The sequence below is a fragment of the Vidua macroura genome, chromosome 9, assembly GCF_024509145.1.
Source record: "Vidua macroura isolate BioBank_ID:100142 chromosome 9, ASM2450914v1, whole genome shotgun sequence".
In the NCBI taxonomy this organism is placed as follows: Eukaryota; Metazoa; Chordata; class Aves; order Passeriformes; family Viduidae; genus Vidua; species Vidua macroura.
The window spans coordinates 30,856,397-30,879,887 of NC_071579.1; the positions used below are offsets into that span (position 1 = coordinate 30,856,397).

The window sequence follows — 23,491 nt, forward strand, 5'->3', positions numbered from 1 at the left end:
GGGGCTCATTAGGGCCATTTCCTCGGCTGATGCGGGGCTCCCGGGGAACCCTCTCGTTTTCGCTGCGCGGCCGCGGGAGTTGCGCCCCCCTTTCCCCCCTCTCCGCGCTACCGGCTCCCAACGCCGTCTATTTATAGCATCACTGGTCTCTCCCGGGCACAGAGCGGGGCTGAAAGTTTCGGGCTAATGGGTGTTGAAAGGCTGCGGCGAGCATTGGAAAAGGCAGGAGCAGACCTTTTGCGGTTATTTATAAACGTGTATTTATCGGGCGTGTGTTTTTATCTCAGTAAGCAGCCCCAGCGGTCGGGGTATCCCCCCCGCCTACCCCCAGCCCAGACCCGCCTGGCCGCAGCAGTGTCCCCGGAGGGGGGCGACGATCGGAGACCCCGCTCCGGAGCTGCGGGAAGGCAGAACTGAGGCCGGGTCTACCGCAGGGGACAGCGCCGGGAGCGCTCCGGGCGGCCGGGGAGCGGTATCCATCGGAGACCTTTCCTTGTCGGTCTGTCGCACCGAGAGGTGGCCGGAGGAAATCATCCACCGGTGACATCAGCCCCCTTTGGGACACGGGCAGCGTTTGAGGACGGCTCCGGCTTCCTCGGGGGTTACGGGCTCGGTACCGGGGGATTTAACCCGCCCCGGCCGCACCTCCAGGGCTGCCCGAGCCGGCCCGGGGTCCGTGTCCTGGGCCGGACACAAAGGAAGGAGCGCCGACATTTCGCTTTGGGATGAGCCACCCCTCATCTTGCGCGGGGTGTCCCACTCCGGGAGAGAGACAGCAAGGATTGCTTTAGGGGAAGTGGGGATTTCCCCTCACCCGTACGGGTACGGGTCAGGGGGCAGTTCCCGGGGGATGGGGGAGTTCGATGGGTTTCGCCTCTCGGGGCACCTCAGGCAGTTTCGTGGTCTCTCCTTCGTGTCCGAGGTGCGCTCGGGGCCTGTCCCCGCCTGCTCCGGGAAGGCGGAAAAACAGCCTGGCCATTCCCGGGGGCATTTTATTGGCGTTAAAAGGCAGCCACTGAGGAATCGCAGCGAGCTCCGCGCGCAGGTTACGCTGCCCATCCCCGCGGCTGCGGACAGGCCGGGCATCCCCCGGGGCGGTGACTGATGCGCTTCAACCTCCGCCCGCAGCCGGGAGCATCCGTGTCACCCATCCCCGCAGCCTCCCTCGCCACCGCCGCGCCTCCTCCCCGAGCCGGGGATCGCCGCGACCGGGCAAACACCCGCCACACAGTTTTCTGGAGAGGCAACACTTCAATTCCGGGGGCTTTTATTGAATTACGTGTTACCAGACCTAAACCATTAAGCGTTATGTACTTAAAAGATACAGAGCATAGGTATTACATCCACAGGAAGTATTTTAGTCAGTGAATGTTCAATGTAGCAGGTAGAGATGAACTTAGCACGTCTTCCAGACTGAACTGGGAACAGACTCTTCAGCCATAAAATGCACTTAACAGTCTATTTAATAGTGGCGAGGTCCTTGAAAATGCAATATCCATGCTAATCTTGCCTTTTTCTAAATCAGAAATGAAAAATAGGTCAGGAAGGTAGAACCTTCCCCTTCCATTTAAAATGTGACATTTAATCTATTTAAATAACTAAGTAAACTTTATTAATCCGGGATTTGGTAAGCAAGGTGAGGAAGCGGGAACCGCGCGACTTTATTAAGACGGCAAAATGTGAGAGGGAGCGTCCTTGAACTCCAGGTGCGATAAATTCCCGGTTTTCTTGAGCTTCAGCGAAATGGGAAAAGCCGGGACACACGAAAACCGCCCGACCTCTCCCGTCCAGGAAAGGATGGAATGTCCCACTCTGCTTTACCGAGCACTCGGAGCATCCCCAGGGCTGGGATCCCCGGGTCGGACGAGGGAAACTCCGTGTCGCCCAGCGCCCAGAAAATGGCAGGAATGAAAGAGAAAACCCCAAACCCTCAGCAATTTGTAATTACTTTATTAAGTGCCAATATTTAACGGGGAAAAATAAAAATAAATCCATCTCCCTTGCGGGCTCAGGTTGTGGTTTCTGTCACATTTACTCCTGGTTTTGCTCGGCAAAGGAGAATGCGAAAAAGCCGAGGCTGCTGAGGGCTCAGAGCGGGGCTCGCAGCGCGGCTAAATCCCGGGCCATGTCCTGGGGTCGGGATAATCTGGGAATCTGCAGATGGGGAATCTGCAATTGCAAACGCCTCCAGAGTTTGTTCCCCCGCTCGCCCCGGCACCACGGCTCCGCTCACAAACGAAATTCTGGCTGAGCTGGAACTTTTTATGGCCGCAGGCTCTTCACCCCCGCCCGCCCTAGGAAAGACTTTCTCATTATTCTGGCCGCATTTCATCCCAAATTTATGGATCGTTGCCTTGCCACCGCTCGGCTGCCATCAAGCCATAGAGCCGGGGTGGTGGAGAGGAGGCAGCGGAGCTCCGAAGCCTCCCGAGAACGCCAAGGGTTAAGAAAAGCCGTTTATCTGCTCATTATCGGCTTCTCCGTACTCCTGAGCACCAAACCCCGCTCGTCTCCTACCCCGCCGCATCAATGTGTCCTGAATGCCTTTTCCAGTCATTGATCTGGTCAAAGTCACCGCAGAAACACAAGTGACAGAGACTCAATTCCAGGCGACGCGCCCGATGCGAGTATTTAGAAAGCATTCAATAAAAAAGCTTTCCCGGGGAGTGAATGATTTCACCTTGCAACAAAGAGCGCTCGGCTAATTGAAATAATGCACTTGAATGTGCGGCCGTGGGCTCCTGCTCGCCCATCCCAGCTCCAGCACAGAATTAGCAATAATCTCCAAGGAAAAATCCTAAAATTCCTCTTTTTATTTTTTTTTTTTTTTTTTTTTTTTTTAATAGTCCACAGGCAACGAGCCGGACTCGGGGGTGGCTGAGTTATCAGCGCTCCCCGGCCTTGCTCTTTGGGGAATTCCGGGCATGGAAAATCCTGGAGGGGAGTGTAGAAGGAGAGGAGAGATGTACTGAAACAGGAATCTGCCCTGGTGATTCTCCCCCGGGCTTAGGCTGGGAATTCACTTGTTTCAGTGCCATCAAGCAGCTCCAGCCGCCGTGGGTTCAGGAGGTGTAACTCTAAGTTAGTTCGTAATTGATGAATTCGTAGGATTATGCTTATTTTACAGACTTGTCATTTCCAGACATCCCGTCAAAATCCTGAAGTGGACGCACTTTACCCAGCAGGAATATAAATTATTGAGTGTGTCAGATTAGGCAAACTGTGTAAAATTTGATGGGCATAATCTGCCATTTTCCACAGGATTATGGCTCCAAACACCTTGGCGAGCCAGCAGACAGGTGTGATTTTTACCTTTTATCTGTTTAAGAAAGCTTTCAGTCTCTTCACACCATGAGGCAACAGCACAAGTGGGTGAAATTATGGCAGGTGTAAGAAGGACCAGGATGTCCAAAGAATTTGCACTCAGAAATGGTTGGGATAGTGGAAATCAGCATCCTGCATTGGAAAAAACATCAAAGAAGAAAAACTATCTCTGGTGTTATGAAATATTATATTTATAGTGCTTATATATTTTTAAAATGATCTGCACATCTGAAAAAAAAACCACTTTGATTTGCAGTAATCTCTGTTTAATTTAACGTTTCTATTGTAAGTGATCAGACATTTCTTGGCCACATTTTCTTTTTGTAGCAGCTATGTTTAAATCCATCACAACTTTCAGCGCTGGGATTCCTGTCCAAGGACAGCACTGCTGCCAGCTCACCTGGCAGGTGTGGGCAGGAAACCCTCAGTACTACATGGTGTTAGTTTAAAGAACAATCAGTTTTCTATTCAGTTTCATGCCCTGACCTCAGTCTGACACACAACCAGAAGAAAAGACCAGGTTGGATGGGGTTTGGAGCAAGCTGGGACAGTGGAACGTGTCCCTGCCCAGGAATGAGATGATCTTTGAGGTCTCTTTCAACCCATCCTGTGGTTCTATGATTTTTGTTATGCTCTAGACTTCGTCAAGACCTCCAAGAGAATTAAAAGAGGCGAGACTGAAAGGTTTAAAAGCGAGGCCTATGGTGCATCACATTCCAGAGTCTTCCTCGCTGGAGATACTCAAGGCTGTCTGGACACAACCGTGCTCAGGGATGGCCCTGCCGGAGCAGGGAGGTGGCACCAGATGACTCCACTGTGGTCCCTTCCAGCCTGACCCAGCCTGGGATCCTGTGCTTTGTTCCCAGATATTGTCTCCAAGCTGTAAGGGCTGCTCCCCAGCTAGCTGGCATGGTAGAAAAACATGAATCCCAGACTGGTTTAGGTTGGAAGGGACCTTTTAAAGTCCATCCAGTGCCACCCCTGCCATGGGCAGGGACACCTTCCACAGTCCCAGGTGCTCCAAGCCCCATCCAACCTGGCCTCGGACACTTCCAGGGATCCAGAGACAGCCGCAGCTCCTCTGCGCGCCAGGGCCTGCCCGCCCTCACAGCCAGCAATTCCTCCCCAACATCCCATCTACCCCTGCCCTCTGGCAGTGGGAACCCTTCCCCTGTCACTTGTCCAGAGTCCCTCCAGCTCTCCCGGAGCCCCGTCAGACACTGGACAGGGCTCTGAGGTCCCCCTGGAGCGTCCCCTCCAGCCGGAGCCGGCCGCAGCCCTCCCAGCCCGGCCCCATCCATGGCGGAGCGTCCCTGAGGCGCTCCCGCTTCCCGCCCCGCGCACGCGCAGAGCCCGCCCGGAAGGCGCCGCGCAGGCGGAAGCGCGCGCGCCGGCCCGAGCCCGGTGAGAGCCCGCGGGCGGGACGGGCTGAGGGGAGCCGAGCTGAGGGGAGCCAGGGGCGAGCGGGGGCTGAGAGCGGCTGCGGGGGCTGAGCGGCTCGGGGAGGTGAGGGGGCTGTGCGGTGACGAGGGTGAGGGCGGTCAGGGGGCTGTGGGGTGAGCCGGCTAAGGGCGCTGAAAGGCTGAGGGGGCTGAGGGGGCTGAAAGGCTGAGGGGGGTGAGGGAGAGCGGGTCAAGGAGGCTGAGGGGGCTGAGGGAGAGCGGGTCAAGGAGGCTGAAAGGCTGAGGAGGCTGAGGGGGCTGAGGGAGAGCGGGTCAAGGAGGCTGAAAGGCTGAGGAGGCTGAGGGGGCTGAGGGAGAGCGGGTCAAGGAGGCTGAAAGGCTGAGGAGGCTGAGGGGGCTGAGGGAGAGCGGGTCAAGGAGGCTGAAAGGCTGAGGGGGCTGAGGGAGAGCGGGTCAAGGAAGCTGAGGGGGCTGAAAGGCTGAGGGGGCTGAAAGGCTGAGGGGGCCGAGGCAGAGCGTGTCGAGGATTCTTAGCGGGCTGAAAGGCTGAGGAAGGTAAGGGAGAGCCGGTCGATGATTCTTAGGGGGCTGAGGGGCAGCGGGGCCCGCTGGTGGCCGGGGGCAGCTCGGGTGGGCTCGCAGCTCGGCCCCGGTGCGAGCCCCGCAGCGCCAGCCCGCCCTGGGGCTCTGAGGAGGCCCGGGCAGGGCGAGGGGTGAGGTGAGGGATAAAGGCGTCTCCTGACAAGGATTAGGGAAACAGCAGGGTTGTAGACAGGTATTGCTGCAGCGAATGAAATTCTTCATTCGGTGCGTGCGTTTTTCAGCTGCTGAAATGAAGTGTTTTAAAAGAAGTTCTATTCAGGGCCGCGCATCTGTGGCTGAGTTCTGTCAGCTTCCTTGGGCCAGGGCTGGGTGGTTTGTACTGGTGTTATTTACCTGAATCTTCATCGTGTGGCATGTGGAAGGATAGTGGTTTTTTTTGGTTTTTTTTTTAGCTCTGATTTTCACCTCATGCTTACAGGTGGGATCCTGAGATCACCTGCTCAGGTGTTGCACATCCAGGGGAAGGTGAAAAGTTTGGGATTGACCAAACTGGCATTATCATCCCCTGAAAATTATTCCTAACATTGTTACCCACAGGATACCAAGAATTAAGAGTTCTATGCTTTAGAATTTAATAAAAGCATGGCTTTTTGTTATAGGTAGTATGGGATAGTTATTAAAGGTGAAAAATAAGGAGGAATGAATATTTTAAGGGCCGCTTTTGAGAGCAGAGAAAGAAACTCAATATCCCAGAAAACAATTGTTATTCCAAATGTAGGGAATGGCAAAAGTAAATGAGTGAAACAGAGATGAGGGAGTCTGTAGGTGAGGCTGGTGATAGGTAATAATTAAGAAGGTATAATTAACTAACGTTGTGGCGAGATAGAAAAGAAGGACAGATGTATCTTTTATTTAGATTAAAGTGCCTCCCCTGTGGCTTAGGCACAGGTGCAAACATGCAAATATCAGTGTTCACCTTCCTACCTATAGATGGAGATCTGCTGCCACAGATTTATGTTATTAATTAACTTCTTTTTTCCCCTTGGTGGTGGTGCTGGTTCACACCTTTCTGTGAATAGTAAATAAATATGGGTGGAGTTGGAGAAGAATAAACTAAATATGCCTTAGATGTTGCTTGTCTGTAACTAAAACAGCAGCTCAGTGCTTCTGCTGTATGGGATTTTTGGTTTTGTTCAGTAGCAACAAATGATTAAATCAAATGATGCCTTTTCTGCAAGGAAAGTCTGTGGCAGTTGTACCCTTCAAGACTGGAGTAGTTTCTTCCCCACTTTTTTCCTAGTTCAGACTAAAATTTTTCAGATTCTCTGGGTTGAAGCATGCATATTCTATAGTTAGTTGTTTGTTAACTTTTTTAGATTTTTTTTTTTGCATATTATAAATATTATTTTTTCAGGGCAACATAATAATTTTCCTGTTTCTTGCTTTCTGAGTTTCATGCACACAGCCTTCAATTTGTCAGACCGGGCAATATTTCTTCCTTTTACTGGATCCTTAGAGTGGTGCAATAAGCTTGCTGGGACATCAGCCCTGTTGCTTTGTGGGGGTGGAAGGATGGAGAATAATGTCTCCTGACACCAATTAACTTTGAAATAACTTTTATTTTGTTTGAACCAGCAGTGGTGCCTGGACCAGATGTGCACTTTGCACGATCTGGCTGTGGCGCTCTTAACTGAGGAAAGAAGTGGCGTTAACTTAACCCTGGGACACTGACTCGCTTTTTAAACCCTGTGCTTGTTAATAACGCAGTGAGCTGTTGGTGTAGGGGTTGTTTAGCAGTGGTGGCTGAGCACAGAAGGCTGGCTGGTGCTGTAGCAGTGCTCCTGCTGTGTCCCCAGGTGCCTGCAGTGCCCCAGCCATGGAGAAGTGGAGCCTGATGACTCTGACGGTGCTGCTGGCACTCACCGTGCGCTGGGCTGTGTCCCTGGGCTCCTACTCAGGTAAGGCACCTGCACAGGCTGCAGCAGCCCCTGGGAGAGGGGATATGGGGCTTGGGAGAAATGCAAATGGGTGGTATTTATTGCTTATTTATTTTATTGGTGTTTATAGAAAATCATACATAGGAAGCAATGTGTTATTTCAGCTGTTGTTATATTTTAGTTCCTCTTGATTTCCCTGAGAATTCTTTTTTCTTATTTTTTGAAGTGTGCCATGATTAACATCACAGTTTGGAGCAGAGCACTGGAAAAAAACGACCATTACTTTTTTATGGGTGGTGCTGATGATCATTAATGTTTTAGGATCAATATCTGCCTGTTTTCCCCTGTGCCTTTATTTGCAGAATATTGCAGTCCACTTGTACATTTGCCTCATATTGTCTTTAAAATCCTGTAGCACATACAACCTTATTATTTATATTTTTATTTAGCTTATATTTGGCTAATCCTGGTGCTAATGAAGACAGTGCAGAGGTGACATGGAGTGAACAATGACTCTGCCTTGTAGCTGTACCTCCTTAAGCTTGTTTATAGCAGGAGCCAGAGCTACATTCTGGTAATGGATGAGTTTTTCTCCTCCTCGTGTCAGAAGGCTTGCAAAGAATTAGCAAGCTCCTTTCCAAGCCTCCCAGTTCCATTCCCACACTTGGAATAAGCTTGCACAAGGCTTGCTCTCTGCAAACTTAAAAAAAAGATAAAAAATGAACCAATACTCTTAATCCTCATCAGCCCAAAGAATCACAAGTTAAATTCTACTCTGTTTTTTTTTGAGGCAAAGGGGAGCCTCATCCCTTCAGTAGCTGGAGCTGCTCAGGAGCATTCTGGTGATTTTAAACTGGTAGTTCTGGGTTTCATTTACTTGAAGAATTTGCTTGAAGCTGAACTGCATTTCCAGTTGTTTTGGTTTGAGTTTGCTTTCTCAAAATGCCATTTCTGAGAGATCTGTAGGTAACTGAGGTTTTTACCCATTTCTAGGCAGCAAACACCCTGTCTTCAGGCATACACTGAATTTCTCTTGCAGTGCAGAGGATTTATTTAGAATTCCGTTGCTAACTAGATTTTTGAAGTTGATTTAATTTCAAACCAATCAAGATTGTGGAAGAGAGTCTAAAATAAAGCCTGAGCTAAAATAACAATTTTAAAATCTTATTTCCTCCCCAGCTGATATAACTGCTTTTGGAATAGGAAAAGCTGAATCTGATCCAGTCCAGCAAATTATTAAAGCTTAACTTTGAGCATTGGCTGGCTGTAAAAAGACAAACCCCAGTGTCAGAGCTGTCAAACACATAAATCCACTGGGATTTTTTTTTTTTTTTCTCTTTGACTTCCTGCAGATGTGATAAACTTTTAATTCCACCCTCATTTACTGTGCACCCTTGGATCTCTGTCTCATTCCTGCCCTGTTCCTTGCCATCAGCTTGCCTTTGGATCTGTCTCTGGAATTCAGTGAAAAAGCAGAAACTAATACCTGGTTTTGAAAAGTTACCATTAGTGATGACCGGGTCTTGGAGAATTACTGAGGAAAAATTTGGTTTCATAGGTTAATGCATGATTTTTTAATGCAACTCCTGCTAAATACAGGTATTGAGAGGCAGCTTCAAACCCATTAAAAAAAATCTGTTCCCAGGTTAACAATAAAACTGAATAAGATCACTACTTTTAAGGTATTTGTGAGCCTTTTAAAATAAAATATTCCAGTTTTATTAATTTTTTAACTTAGCTTGTCTGTGTACTTGGTGCTTTCTGTAGATGGAAGCTAAATGTGCATTGTCAAACTAACAGATCAGTAATTGGCTTTTAATAATCAGACCTTTGGATTAGGAACTTTTGATCATTCTGAAGCCAATTAATTTTTTCATCCTTTTTTTTTCCCTTGAGATTGAGAAATTGATGCACACTCAAACACTCTAAATTTGGGTAATATCTATTTTGTATTTCAAAAATCCAGTGGCAGATTCCTTGTTCCACTGGACTTACAGCTACAGAATTGACTGTTGAAACTCCAGTGACCTCACTTATTTGGGAAACTTTAATTTGAATGTGTGAGAGTGGAGCTACTCTGCTCTCTCCACCCCTCAGGAAGAAATGAGCAGAGATAAGAGGTCCTTTGCACTTTCTGGGAATGAATTGCACATTGCTGAGCTCGTGGGATTCCCACAAACATAGATCATGGGTAAAACCAGAGATGGCTTTCCTATATTTTAAAGAACCTCTTAAATCTCTGTCTGGCTCATGTCAATATTTCACTGGGAGCACAATCAGTCCAGTTTCTGTTCTCAATGATCAGGTTAATAGAAGTAAATAAACTCTGGGAAGATGCTTTGCACTCTGCCATTATCACACTTAGGCTTCCATCGAGGGGAGTATTTGACATCTGAAGTATTTGCATTGAGAAAGCTTTCTTTTCCATGAAAATGGCAAATATTAGTGTTATAATGATATTAATAGTGAGGCACCATGACGTGGCTGAAACAAGTGAGAATATTGACAATTATCACACGCCAAGGGATGCAGCAGTTCCCACAGAATCACTGTAACGTGTCCTTTATGTGCATTTTCCTAGTTCAGGGAAAGTACCACATTTTTCATCTGCACTTGGAAATGATTTTTTTTGTCAGATGAGGAAGCAGTTCTTCACAGCAGAGTATCTTGATAAATGCTCATTGCAGAAATCTCCAGAAAGCCAAAAGAACACATAACTTTTTTTTTTTTTCTCTCTGTTAGACCGCATGATGAGATCTCTATTTGCTCTCAATATAGAGGAATGGAGAATAAAATTAGTCATTAATATGCAATACATAACTGGGGGAAAGCAATCTATAAACCAAATAATGTCCTGAATGCTGTGTCCTCTCTTCTTAGGGGCAGGAAAACCACCCATGTACGGAGACTACGAGGCTCAGAGGCACTGGCAAGAAATCACCTACAACTTACCCATCAGGCAGTGGTAGGTGGTGCTTACAAAGGGAGAATGGGAGGAAATCCTGCTTGTATTTTACACCTCTGAGTTCATTGTCTGCTTCCATGATCCATGAGATTTTTAAATGTGGGAATTCTGGATTCTAGATTTAAGTGTAGTGAACTTCCTTTGTACAGATCATATAAAACAGGAGGAGAATTATTCTAAATATTTTATTTATTTTTGCATTATTGCTAATATTCTTTAGAGTAAAAATTTAGTCCCTATGTGTGCTACAACTCAAATTGGAATATACTGGAATTCCAGTTAATCTTCCAGCAAGGACAGGGGTGTTTTGGGTGTATGGTGTAATTTTTCCCTGGCTGTCTGTTGGGGAACAGACTAATTTGACAAAATAGAAAATTAATTCGCTTGTATTCTGTAAATACATGTGAACTCTGCAGGTGAGTCTGTGCAGTGACCTCAGATCATCTTGTTGTTCCTATATTCTCATTTTTGTCCTTTTTCTTTCCTGATATCCAAACCCTGACTGTGCCAGAGTTGGGATAAGAGGTGTTACATAATAATGGAGTTGGCAGCTTTGATCCACTCTGTTACACTGAACTGTATCTCCTTAAAATTAGGAGTTATAGCAGCCAATATTCCCAGGCATTCCCAGGGGCCAGCTCAGACACTGCTGCAGGCTGGGTTTAGCTGAGGGGCTGCCAGGTGAGCACCTTGGGCTTGTATTTGCTCTCTGGTTTTGTAATTGATGTAATTTTATATTTATAATGGAAGGGTTTTTTTGGGTTGGGTCTGCTGTGGGAATTGAATCTCTAATACAGCAAAGTGGGTGTTTGGAACAGCACATCTTGGCTGATGTGCAAGGGATTGCATTCTAGAATTTAAATATTTCTGGTTTATATTATTCTGTAAAGTCCTTTAGGAACTTCTTTTTTTTTTTTTTTTTCCTACTGCTCATTAAAACTCTGAAAGCTTCCTTACTAAATATTACTGGGTATATAAAGGTTGTTTTTCTTTTTTTATTGAAAACTTTATGGAAGGTAAAATGAAAAAATAAACCCCCAAAACTGGCAAATTCCATGAAAGTTGCAAACTGTGACATTCTGCATAAAGAATCTGCACTGCCTTGGCAGGAGCAATCTTGAATTGTAGGATAAGAGGCAAGGATGCAACTCAAAGAAATGTGATTTATCATCTGTTCAGAAGACACTTCAGGCAGCTCATAAAGAATTCAAGAAATATCATTTACTATTATAACTGTCAAAAATTGGCTGCATTTGAAGAGAGGAAGTGGAAGAGCCAAGAGCCTGCCCCGTGGCACTGGGAGCAGCCAGGCAGTGTTTCACTGGGAGGTGGGAAGGGGCTGCTCCTCATTGCTGGAACTTCTCCTTGCACAAACCCCTCTGATCTCACTTGGAAGTGGTGACTTCATTTTGACTGCTGCCATAGAAATCCTGGCACCACATAATCCCAAATGGGAAAATCCTTTTCCTTCCTTTCACATGGTCTGCCTGGGTTTGGAGGTAGAACCAGGAGCTTTTATTTCCACTGAAGTGAGCTTTAGCAGCCTTTTTTTCAACCACAAATATGTGAACTCTGCATCACTGTTGCTGTTACTTTGTTGCTTGAGACTTATTTAATGTGAAGTAAAATTATGCAGGTATAGATGCTGCCACCTTCTATTTTGGGTTTGGAATGCATTTACTGTTCAGTCTTTTCCTTGGGTCAAAACCAAGCTGGAAATGTAGTCTTTAAATCGAATTTTATTTTTTTTAGGTACTTCAATACAAGTGACAACAACCTGCAGTACTGGGGCCTCGATTACCCACCTCTCACTGCCTATCACAGTTTTGTGTGTGCTTACATGTAAGTTCAGTGCTTGAAATCCTGTGTTACATTTTTCTTTCTGGATATTCAGCTTTCCCTACAAGCCACTGCTGGATCTGGGATGGCCAGGGGAAAGTGCTGTAGGAACAGGGGGCATTGCCTGGGAAAGCTCTCGTGTGTGCAGAGCCCAAGTGACATTTGATGAGTGGATATCATGTAAATAGAATTCTGTTATTGGAATACTTTTTCCACAAGGGCTTTGCTGCTGTTGGAATGAGACTTATGGAATAAGAATGTAGGTTAAAGTGCACAGGCACAGCTATGTGGGGCATCTATGTGAACTGTAAATGGTTTATATTTAATACTTAAGCATGAAAGGTATTTACAATTGTTTTTTTTTAAAGTCCAGGAACCAGACTGGAGGTGGTTATCTTGTCCTAATAAATATTGTATTCCATTTTTACTGTTTCCAAAGGTTATTTTTTTTAATTGTGAAGCAGTCTATAGTGTAAACTGATCTAGTGGTGAGGAAAAGCTTTCATTGATCACTATTGCTCTCTGAAATATTTCTTCTCATTCATCTTAATTCTTGGAATCTGCTCCTGTCTGTGTCATCTTTATTGCTGCAAGGAGTGTAAAGGGAAATGAGAACTGTCTGCATTTTGATGTGTCTGTACTTTGTTTTACAGTGCAAAGTTAATAAATCCTGATTGGGTTGCTCTGCACACATCTCGGGGCTATGAGAGCCAGCCCCATAAGTTATTTATGCGTACAACAGGTAGGAAGATTATATTTCCTTGGGATCATCCTGCACATTTGTCTTGCTTACTAATTCAGCATGTTTAATATGCAGCTTCTCTGTCTTTACTGGTTTATTCTCAGGTTTTTAACTGGGTGGTTTTGTAGGTCAATTTCTGAGCCAAATCCGTGCATTATTTCCTTCTCTGCCATCATTTGTGAAGCTATAAATATAAAATATAGAAACAAGCTTTTAACCCAATTAATTGATTAAAACCACTAAAACACAACTGCTCTTTGTAGCATAGACCCACTTTTTAATTTTGAAAACTATTTTTGTTTTCCCTTCTATTCTGATAGTCTTTTCTTTTTAGCATATCTTGGTTTTTATTGTAAAATTATTTTACACGTAGCCTGGCTTTTCCTGACTTAATCTCTGGAGGTATCAGAGATCTTCTTTAGGAGCTGATCTCAGAGGCAGAAATATTTAGTATTTTTACTGTGAGGAATAAAAGTAAAAATTTATTTTACTGCTTGTATTCTAAATTTGTCTTCCACCATTTGATTATTTTGAACTGCAAACAAATACAGAAGAAGATTTGTACCATAATTTAGTGGCTGCAGCAGTAGGACAGCAAACAATGTGGCCAATGAACTCTTGTTCCTTGTTACTATTTTCTTTCATTTGAAATGTCTTTTGCTTTTTCTAACACAAAATGCTTTCTGATTGCAACAGCAGAATTTGTTGTTCATCAATAGCTTTTCTGTACTTCACAAACCTCTCAGTCTGCTCTCTGGTAATTGATTGAATTGAAAAAAAATAAAAATCACTAGTATTTAATTACCCTTGAAATGGTCTTTATTAATTTTGAAATCAACTCTCTTGACACAACACTGATGGATCTGGAGAGCTGATAAACACTTTTTAACAGGGGCCATTAGAAGAGTGCATTAAAATAATTCAGGGTGGTCAATGGCAGCTTTATTTTAAGCATCAGTGTATTTGTTTTGCTAACACCTTGGTTATATTTGTTTAGTTGTGGCTTAAGCTGGCAAAACCATTCATCCCTGGATAACTGAAATATTTAAACATCTCCATTCCTTCTTGGAGCCACTGCACATTTGCTGAAAGTGGTTTGTAGAAATAATCTGAGGTTTTTCTTGAGTTTTTAAGATAACTCAAGAAGAATTCACCTGCTGGACATACAGCAGGGGAACCTGCTGTCTCTCTTTTCTTGTCCCTTCTCACAAATCCTTGCTGTAGGCAGGTGATCAAAGCCAAATCCCTGCTTTCAGTCTCTTTATCCCCATCACTGGTAATTCACACAGAGACTGGGATAATCTGGAGTTTCTTCACTGTGCCCCAGCCTCTCTGTCCCGTCCCACAACCTGGGTCCAGGCAGGGCTGATTTCTTTGGGGCATTCCCGAATGCCTTTCCTGCTTGTGGCATGTGAGGAACTAGAGAGTGACTGAGGCTGTGCCAGGAGCCAGGACAGCTGAACACGTGGAAGCAGCAGCTTTGGGACATCAGAAATGAGCCTTAGAAACATTAACAAGATCAAATTCTGTAGACCTGGTTCTTTTTGTCCTTTGAAGTGGATCTGCCCAGTTTATTTCTGATATTTTGATGTTTATTTGCCTGTGTATTTTCCTTGCCTCCTCCTTGTGGGAGGATTCTAATGGAAAGTTAATCTTTATTTTGCAGTGTTTGTTGCTGATTTGCTGGTTTATATCCCTGCAGTTATTTTATATTGTTTTTCCTTGAAAGAAACATCTGCTAAAAAAAAGGCAAGTACCTGGTGTGTGTAAATTAAACAAAGAAAACACTGTTAGTACAGAGCAGAAGTGTAATGCTGAGTTAATTAACACCTAGAACACCCTGATGGCTTCCATGTAAAACTGATGGCAACCACTATAGCTCATGTTATAGGCTTTTCACTTTAAAACATTAAAAAAGTCTTTATTGTATCTTACAGCAATTATTTTAATGCTTTTAATAACAAGATTTTCCATGAAGTTATTACTTGATTAGAAAAACAAAAGCAAACAAAAAAAAAAAACCAAACAAACAAACAACAAAAAAAAAACCACCAAAAAAAAGAAAACAACAAAAAAAAAATTTGTGGTGTGGCAGGGGGGGATTTGGGAACTGCTTTGTCGTGAACACTCCTTACAGTAGATTTTGGAATAACAAGTTTCCTGATTCTTGGAGTGGTTTAAGATAGGTGTAGCTGGTCTTTGAGCTGTTTTAAAGGGCAGGCAATGTTCAATATTTTCTAATTTATGGCAAACCTTTATCCTTGTTTATTCCCCAAAATATTTCTGACAGATGATTACTTGTAGAGAATAAGATTCCTACACATAGGATGCATCATGGAGGGACACATTTTTGTACTGGAGCAGAAGTTCCTCTAATGCCTAATTTTGGACTAATTATTTTCCCCCTCTTTTTTGATCCTTCTTGCCAGGTTTCCAGTGCTCTCTGCATCCTGCTTTACCCAGGCCTCATCCTTATCGACCATGGGCACTTCCAGTATCCTTGTTCTGCATGGAAATGAATTTCTGTTTATGGAATTACTGCTCCTTAGCACTTGTTAGCTGAGCACGGGGTGACTTTGGTGTACAAAGTCATCTGTGGGGTTCTGCCCACCTCAAACAGAGATATCAAAGGAAGCTGCAAGTCTGAAACATATTGGAGATAAAAATTATTGATATTGGCACAAATCAATCCCAGCATGAATATCATTCTTCCCATGCCTCCAGCTCATCTCCCTGTCAGTCACTTCACTGCAGGCAGCATCAGTGGGGTTGTGACAGGGAGGAGAGTGATGGGTTGTGCTCCTGTGATTTGTGTGTGCAGAGGGAATCCCCTTAGATCTTCCTAGGATGGCAGAGCAGTGGCAGGTGGAGCTGTGTGAAATGTTCAGCTCTGTAAAACCTCCCCTTCTGCCTTGGCTGCGCAGCTCAGGGAGGTGAGTTCAGGGCTGGCTGGTGACACCTTCACAGGGGCTCTTTATTAATAACAATCCTGCTTTTCTACTGGCTTTGTACAGGAGCAGCCCAATGCTGTCAGCTCAGCCCGTGCTGGAGGTGCAGCAGCTGCTGCTGAGGCAGGGATTTCCTGCAGATTTCTGTGCCAGCCCTGCCACTCTGATGTGACCAATGCCACCCTCTGAGCAGCTCCAGCAAGGCAGAGATTGGTGTCTCTGAGCTGCTGCACCTCTGCACGATCAGGGCCTCTCGCTGTGAGTTTGCTGATGTGAAATCAATGAGGTGTCAAATACACCTGGTGATGTGGAGTGGGAAATGTGAGTGGGCTGAGAGCTCCGTGGGCAAGCTGGATGTGTTGTCACAGCTGCTTAGGTTGACAGAGGGAAAACAAAATATTGTGACATTTCTGACAATACAAGAAATACAAGGGACTGTTTACAAGGGGTGGAGTGACAGGACAGGAGGGAATGGCTTCCCTCTGCCAGAGGGTGGGTTTGGATTGGATATTAGGGAGAAATTCCTCCCAGGGAGGGTGGGCAGGCCCTGGCACAGGGTGCCCAGAGCAGCTGTGGCTGCCCCTGCATCCCTGGAAGTGCCCAAGGCCAAGTTGGAGCAGCCTGGGACAGTGGAAGGTGTCCCTGCCATGGCAGGGGGTGGCACTGGATGGAGCTCTAAGGTCCCTTCCACATCAGATCAGTCTGGGATTCTGGTGTTTGCTGGTTTTACTAAGCTTTTCAAAAAACAAGTAAAAACCAAAGCTTCTGTTACAGTTTACAAAAATTACAAAACTTTGTTGCAGTTTAATAGTAAGTGTAGCTTAGGCTCTTCAAGATCTCCTGAGCCTGGGAAGCTCTTTCAAAGTCACAAGGCAGTAACATTGTTTTTAGCAACTGTTACTCCTTGTTTGAGCAGGATTAGCAGTCAGGGAACTGGTCATGGATGAGGGTGCCTTGTGTGTGTGACAGAATCACAAACCCTTCAGAAGTCCTTGAAGGAAATTATACATAATTTAAACACTGACATATTTGAATATTCTGCACGTATCTTGTGGGAGCTGGAAGGGAAAGCTTGTGAGAGCTTTATCATTACTCATGTAAATACCAAGAAGAAGATGTTGCTTGCTGCAGAGAACTGTCAGTGCCACCAAAATCTGGGTTGGCTGAATGCATGTGTAATTACATGTGTAATTAACACAAACAGAATTTGCCCTCAGATTTGCCTGGGCAAGCTCTGAATCAAACTTTGGAAATATTAAAATTACACTTACAATGGAAGTGATTTTATTATCTTTGGGGGCAACATAGTCAAAACTGGCAATGTGTTCTTAAAACTAACTTGGCAAAACTCATTTTACAAGCTATTTCTGCTTTCCCTCAGGGCATTAATTGCTGCCTTCCAGAAGTGAGATGTGTGTCTTGTCCTTGACATAAAAAACCATATACAACTCAGTGAGCCTTGGCTTGGCCCTGTGGGCTGTCCTTTGTTTGTCCCATGACTGGGACCTTCTGGGCTCTGTGGCATTTTGCTTGGCCTTAAATTACAAGCAAATGGAGCTCTACCATTCCCTGCCCTTTTTTTGCTATTTACTTGGAAAGTGCTTCAAGAAGGGGCTGAAAGGAAAGGGGTAAGTGTGTTTAAAGTGTTCTGTCTTCCTCAGGAATCAGCCTGGCACGGGGAATGGGGTTGTCCTTGTTTGCACATGGGCATTCCTGTGGGAGGCACCTGTGTGATGTGTTCCTGTCCTGCAGGATGAGCCTGGCAGGATTTGTGCCAGCACTGCTGGTGCTGTGCTGATGTGCTGTCCTGTTGCAGGTTGGTGCTGTTGGCTAAACTGGCAGGGACAGTGCTGGTGTCCTTCGCTGCCTGCTGGCTCCCGTTCGGCACCGACGTGGAACAAATCATGCAAGTACTCAGAAGACTCTTTCCCATTGACAGAGGCTTGTTTGAGGCATGCATGTTTTCTTCTCCCACCCACTGCCCTGTCCTGTATTCTTAGATCCCTGGAGAAACCTTCAGGCTGACCTTTAGGATTTCATGGGGGAGACACAGCGCAGGGCGAGTAACTCGAGACGGCTTCTTCAGCAGTCGTTTCTTGCCAGTTATTTAATCCAGTGTTTAACCCCAGCTCAGCTGGCATCTTCCAGGATATTATACCAGGAGACAACACTTATCCCATCATCAAACCCATACTTCAATCCATACATTTTTCCATTGAAGTAGATTCCATAGTAATTGACAGTGTTAGAAGATGTAACCTTGAAAGTCAATGGCTTTGGCCTCTTGGGTTCTGCTCCCCTCTTTTCAATGGGATTAATATTTTTTTTAAATTATGTTTTAGATACAGCCTAGAACTTTCTTTTTGACTCACCTTCTGCAGTTTCCACAATATTTTCCAAAATTTTTAGGCCACTTCTGCTTTTGGTTTTGCTCATGGTGTGAGCATGCCCATGCTGAAGGTGCTGAGCCTTAATCCAGTCACTCCATTCCTCATTTCTGGAATGGCAATGCCACAGGAATTTGGGAGAAAAGGAAGGGTTCCCATGTCCGAGGTCACAGGGAGTTGCTGCTGTTTTAACTGGGCCACGAGTCAATATTACACTTTTTACAGCAGATTCTCAATTTCAGGCTTAACCCAGAAAATGAAGCTTTGAATTTCCAGGTTACAGCAAGGGTTAAAGCAAATTCTCACGTAGTTTGATTAATCTTAATTATTCTTTTAATGTTTTTCAGATGTAAATAATATCTCAACTGGCACTTTTTCCCCCCCCAAAAGTTAGTGTTGATGTACCAAAGGCAGTGGAGGTGTTCTTAATGTATTCTCTGCTAGCTTATTTTAAAAACTCCAGCAAACACCAAACAACCTCTCCAAAAAAGACACTCCCAAAAAAAAAACCCAATGACCCTTTTCCTTGACAATTATTTGGAATTTATAAAGGAATATAATTTTGCTCACCACACCTTTTATTGAGTACCAAGTTTAAAAATAAAATCTTTAAATGACAATAACCAATGAGTCTGAAAGAGCTGGAGGATTTTAGTCTAATATTAGCCCAAATATTTTCTGAGCTGCTCAGGGCAGTGACTTGCTGGATGCTGATGGAGATAAAATGAGAATTTGTCCACGTAAGCAGCGCTCAGTAACTTGGCCTGGGGTGTGACAGGTTCTGTGCAGCTCCCATTTGCAGCCAGGGTGTGCCAGTTCCCATTTGCAGCCCGGGAACACTTGCTGGTGGCTGGAAATTCAGCCTGGCTGTGAGGAGGAGGTTGCTGGTGCTGCCAGGGCTGTGTTCCCCGGAATCCCCGGCAGATTCCGGGCGCTGGCAGCGGGGACCGAGGGGGCTCAGTTGCTGCTGGGAGTTGTGTCTACACAGCTGTGCCTCCAGCAGCTGTCTGGGGATGAGTTTCACCAGCAGGAGAGCTGCAGTTACAAATTTAATTTTGAAAGTGATCCTAGCACAAGTGCTAATGTCTTTAGACTTCTTGATTTATTGGGGGTTAACTCTGTGAGTGCTAGCGGGCAGCGAGCACGGGCAGGTACGGGAGGAAATGGGCCAGGGTTTACTCAGGGACAGTTTCACAGCCTTAGCTCCACAAAACGTCTGCTCTCGTGGGTTAAGCTGTGGTCTCTTGTGCTGAAGAACTTTTTCTCACTTATTTTAGAGCTTGTTTTAATTGGGTCTCTTGAAAATTTCCATTTTTGAGGAGCACAATCATCCCCAGTACAGCTGAGAATGTGATGTACTCCTGCCAGTGTTATTTGCACTCTCATGGTAGAAACCAGACAATCCCCACCTCCCAAGCCCCATTGTTCCCACAAACGTGAGTGTAATTATATATAATTATCACTGATTACCTTTTTATTTCCTTCCAGGATAAAGTAGCCAATATTTGGTGCAGTCTAAGTGTCCTTATAAAGATAAAGAATGTAATATCCCCTCGAACTCAGCTAAAACTCAGGTAAGACATAACTGGAGTGCCTTAGGTAGTTTGTATCTGCAATTTTTTTTTTGCAAGAGGAGTAAATTTTCTCAGACTGTATTCTTTCCTATACTATATTTCTCTGCCAAGTCATGATGGAGAAATACTGGGAATATTTATGACTGAAAAATTCCCTGCTTGTCAGTATAGTGATTTAAGCTGCTTGGTTAAAACTGAGTTAAAATTTGCAAATTCAAAGAATTCAAATATCTTTCAATGCTCTTAAAAGTCAGAGCTCCCAGTTCTCCTTGACTCAGTGAGGAATTCAGGTGTGGCTCTGCAGAGTGAAGTGTTAATGACTGTAAGTCCCTCATGTGTTAAAACTGTTTTTCTTCCCCAATCCTTTAGTTTTGCTGTAACATTCCTGAGCCTGCTCCCTGCCTGTATCAAGCTCACTGTCCAGCCTTCCCTGCGAGGGTTTAAATTTGCCTTGGTGAGTGTTTGCTGTTCACTGCTCCTTGTTTTGTATCCACCACAAGCACTGGAGGGCAACCAGCAGTGCCAGCAGCACGTGTGCAGGGCACAGAGGGTGGGAGCCATCAAATGCTGAAGGATTTGGTTAAAAAGTGTTTTACTTCCTCAAATCCAGGGCTCTGACCTGGCCTTTAAACCCAGACTTGTTCCTTAAGCTCAGTTTTCTTTATTTAACTCTGTATTTTTATTATCTTCCTCTGAAGAGGCTTTGGAAGATTCTTCACACGTTTAAACCTCATATAGAATTGGGATTTCTCCTCTTTTGTTTGGCTTCCAAAGTGCCAGTTTTTCTTCCTTCACTGGCTGCAAAATTCCATTAAAAATTCCCCAAATGGACATTGTGAGCTCATGAGTGGTTTGAAAATAAAATCATCCCATTTTCCAAAATGTTTGCCTTCTCTTAGTCACATCACTGAATTGAAGCACATTGCTGTGACTCCTGTGCAGAAACTGAGTTCTCCTTGAAATCAAAATTAGCTGGAGCTGGGTCCAAGTTTCAGAGTTACAAGATAATTTTGCTTTTTAATTTTATCACATTACCTAAAACTAATGTTTATTCCCAAGAACTGATTGGTTTTACACATTTTTATTTGGTGGGGGAATAAAAAGACAATTTGCTTACTTTATCTGTTGGCTAGTCATGATGAGGAGCAAAATTTTGTGTCAAAATGGGGGTAATTCTTAACCAGGAATGGGATTTGCCAGTGCCTGTGTGTGGGAATATTGTGATTCCTTGCTCTTGCCAGGGAGGCTGAGCAAGAGTGAGGCTCTGCCTGAAGGACTTTGTGACCAATTCTGGATGAACTTCCAGACAAGGTGGTTTTGGTACGTGAGGGTGGTACAGGAGCTGCTCTGGGTGCCTGGGGTTTGCACTGCAGGAAATGCAGCAGTTAATGAGAAAGCTCAGCTCGTTTAGCTGCTGCCCCCACGCAGGGCCTGCACCTGCAGACACCAGAGCAGAGCTGTGCTTTGCAGTCACAGGCTGACACACCTCTGCTCTCTCTCCTCAGGTCAGCTGTGCCTTGTCATTTTTCCTGTTCTCCTTTCAAGTCCATGAAAAGTCTATTCTTCTTGTGTCAGTGTAAGTAAATAATTTTTCTGTGGATCAAATTTGATCTTTTCCTCATTTTCTTATTGCATGCTGCTTTCACTTACAAATAGATTTTAACAACTCTTTGCATTTGCTTTTCTAAATCACTTGTGAATGAAGGTGTGCAAGTACAGCCAGGCTGGTCTGTCCTTCCAGTGGTGGCTGTGGGGACAGTCACCAGCACTGCTGTTCCTGGGGATATCCTGCATGGACTGGGGTGCTGTTGGATTAGGGAATAGTTGATAGCTCTTTTTCTTCCTCCCATTCTAGCCCAGTCTGCTTAATCATAAATGAAATCCCCTTCATGGCCACATGGTTTCTACTTGTGTCAACTTTCAGGTGAGCTGGAAAAACTGTTAACAGAGCTGGGGAGGGACTGGGGACACGGCATGGAGGGACAGGACACAGGGAATGGCTTCCAGAGGGCAGGGCTGGATGGGATATTGGGCAGGAATTGTTCCCTAGGAGGGTGGGCAGCCCCTGGCACAGGGTGCCCAGAGCAGCTGGGGCTGCCCCTGGATCCCTGAAGTGTCCAAGGCCAGGCTGGAGCACCCTGGGGCAGTGGAAGGTGTCGGGGTTGAAACGGGATGAGCTTTAAGGTCTCTTCCAACCCAAATCCATCTGTGATTCCACGAAAACCCTGTTCTGCCCCAGTTCTGGCAAGGATAAATATATTTACTGGTTTTCCCTCTCCTCCCTGCATGCTGTGGCTCCCCTGGCACGCTGCTGGCCCTGCCCACCACAGCCTGCTGCCCCTGCTGCTGAAGGACGAGCTGCTGCTGCCCTACGCCGTCACCACGCCCGCCTTCCTGGCCGTGTGCCTGGCCTCCTTCTCCATCCTGGAGAAGACCTCGGCCGAGGACCTACAGCTCAAGGCCTTTTCCCTTTCCCTCAAGGGCTACGTGTCCTGGTTTAAGTCCTTTCCCAGGATTGTCAAGAGCCTGGTAAGCAAATTTTATTCCTTTACCTCTTCCTTGGGGCTTTTCCCAGCACTGAAGCATCAGTGGAGGGGGGGCTGTCACTTTTGTGTGCCATGTGGAAGAGTGCAGAGCAGCCAGCAGTGAGTGGCAGCTGTGTCTGAGGTGCTCCATCATTGCTGTGTTGCAGTTCCTGCTGTCCCTGTCGCTGATGGGAGTCCTGTCAGTGCTCGGTGCTGCGGTGCCTCCTCCCCAGCGCCTGCCGGATTTGTTCCCCCTGGCCGTGGCCGTGGTTTCCTGCCTGCACTTCCTGCTCTTCCTGGTGTATTTTAATGTTGTGATACTCTGGGACTCCAAGAATAGAGGGCAGAAGAAAATCAGTTAATGAAGCTGAAGCTGCAGGACTGGGAGTGCGCAGTGAGAGGTGCCAGCACTGCAGAAGAGCCTGTGTGTGATGGACACAACTCAAGGAAAGCCAGGAAAAACCTTTTGCTTATTTAAACACAAAACAATCAAAGACTGTTTTGAAGAAGAAGTATTTTGAAGAGCATTGGGAATGGGATTTGATTTGTTTTCTTTGGAAGGGTCATACTTTTGTTACCATTTGTAAACCTAAAATGCCTAATAAAGGACCAAATTTTGAATTAATGCTAAAGCAGCATGAAGTTTTCTCCTTTCCCAGGATAAAAAGCACAAGGAGTTAGTGCAGGTAAAGTTTAAACTCGTGCCTGGCAGCACTGAAGTTGTGGTGCTGAATTGCTTTATGAGACAAACCTGGTTTGTGGCTGTCAGTCACTGTCCCCCTTTGCAGGGGGTCAGCAGCTCTGGTGTGGCTCTAAAACTGCTGCAAATCTCTTTAACAGGACTGAAAAGCCAAAACTTTTGGTTCTACTGCACTAAAAGCTGAGGTGCTGCAGTGCAGTTTGAAAATACCCAAAACCATTATTAAATTGCACAGCAATTTGCAGATGTAAACTGAACTCAACTCTGCAATTTCTCCCTGGGCACAGCTCAGCCTCCAAAGCCAATAATTCAGAAAATACAAATTGATAGAGTAATTATAAACATAACAAAGCATGGAGGAAGAAAATAGATCATAAAGCAATTTAGGGTCGTATAGTTTAATTAGGAGTCAGCCTACCCTTTTTTTCTGTATCTATATATAAATATAAAAGAAGCCCCCCCCTTGTTTAAAGGCTTCCCCTGTCACATTCCAGGCTGTCACTGCCCTCGGCCTCAGTGTGTGAATCAGCTGTTCTGGGAACTTCCAGCTGGGCCAGTTCTGAGCCCTGGCACTGGAGTCCCACAAGCTCAGTGTATTTGTGCA

General features: G+C 45.5%; 1 protein-coding gene across 1 annotated transcript; it reads left to right on the forward strand.

Moving 5' to 3' along the window:
- The first annotated feature begins 4,689 nt into the window (after positions 1-4,689).
- On the forward strand, positions 4,690-22,819 carry ALG6 (ALG6 alpha-1,3-glucosyltransferase). Its single transcript, XM_053985661.1, has 15 exons — positions 4,690-4,728; positions 7,127-7,228; positions 10,088-10,172; positions 11,925-12,014; positions 12,665-12,753; positions 14,420-14,502; positions 15,183-15,247; positions 17,144-17,329; positions 17,518-17,611; positions 19,577-19,662; positions 20,032-20,116; positions 21,168-21,238; positions 21,518-21,586; positions 21,993-22,191; positions 22,355-22,819. Exons 2-15 carry the CDS (start codon positions 7,147-7,149, stop codon positions 22,547-22,549), a joined length of 1,479 nt encoding a protein of 492 aa, XP_053841636.1. The 5' UTR covers positions 4,690-4,728; positions 7,127-7,146; the 3' UTR covers positions 22,550-22,819.
- Positions 22,820-23,491: the final 672 nt, after the last annotated feature.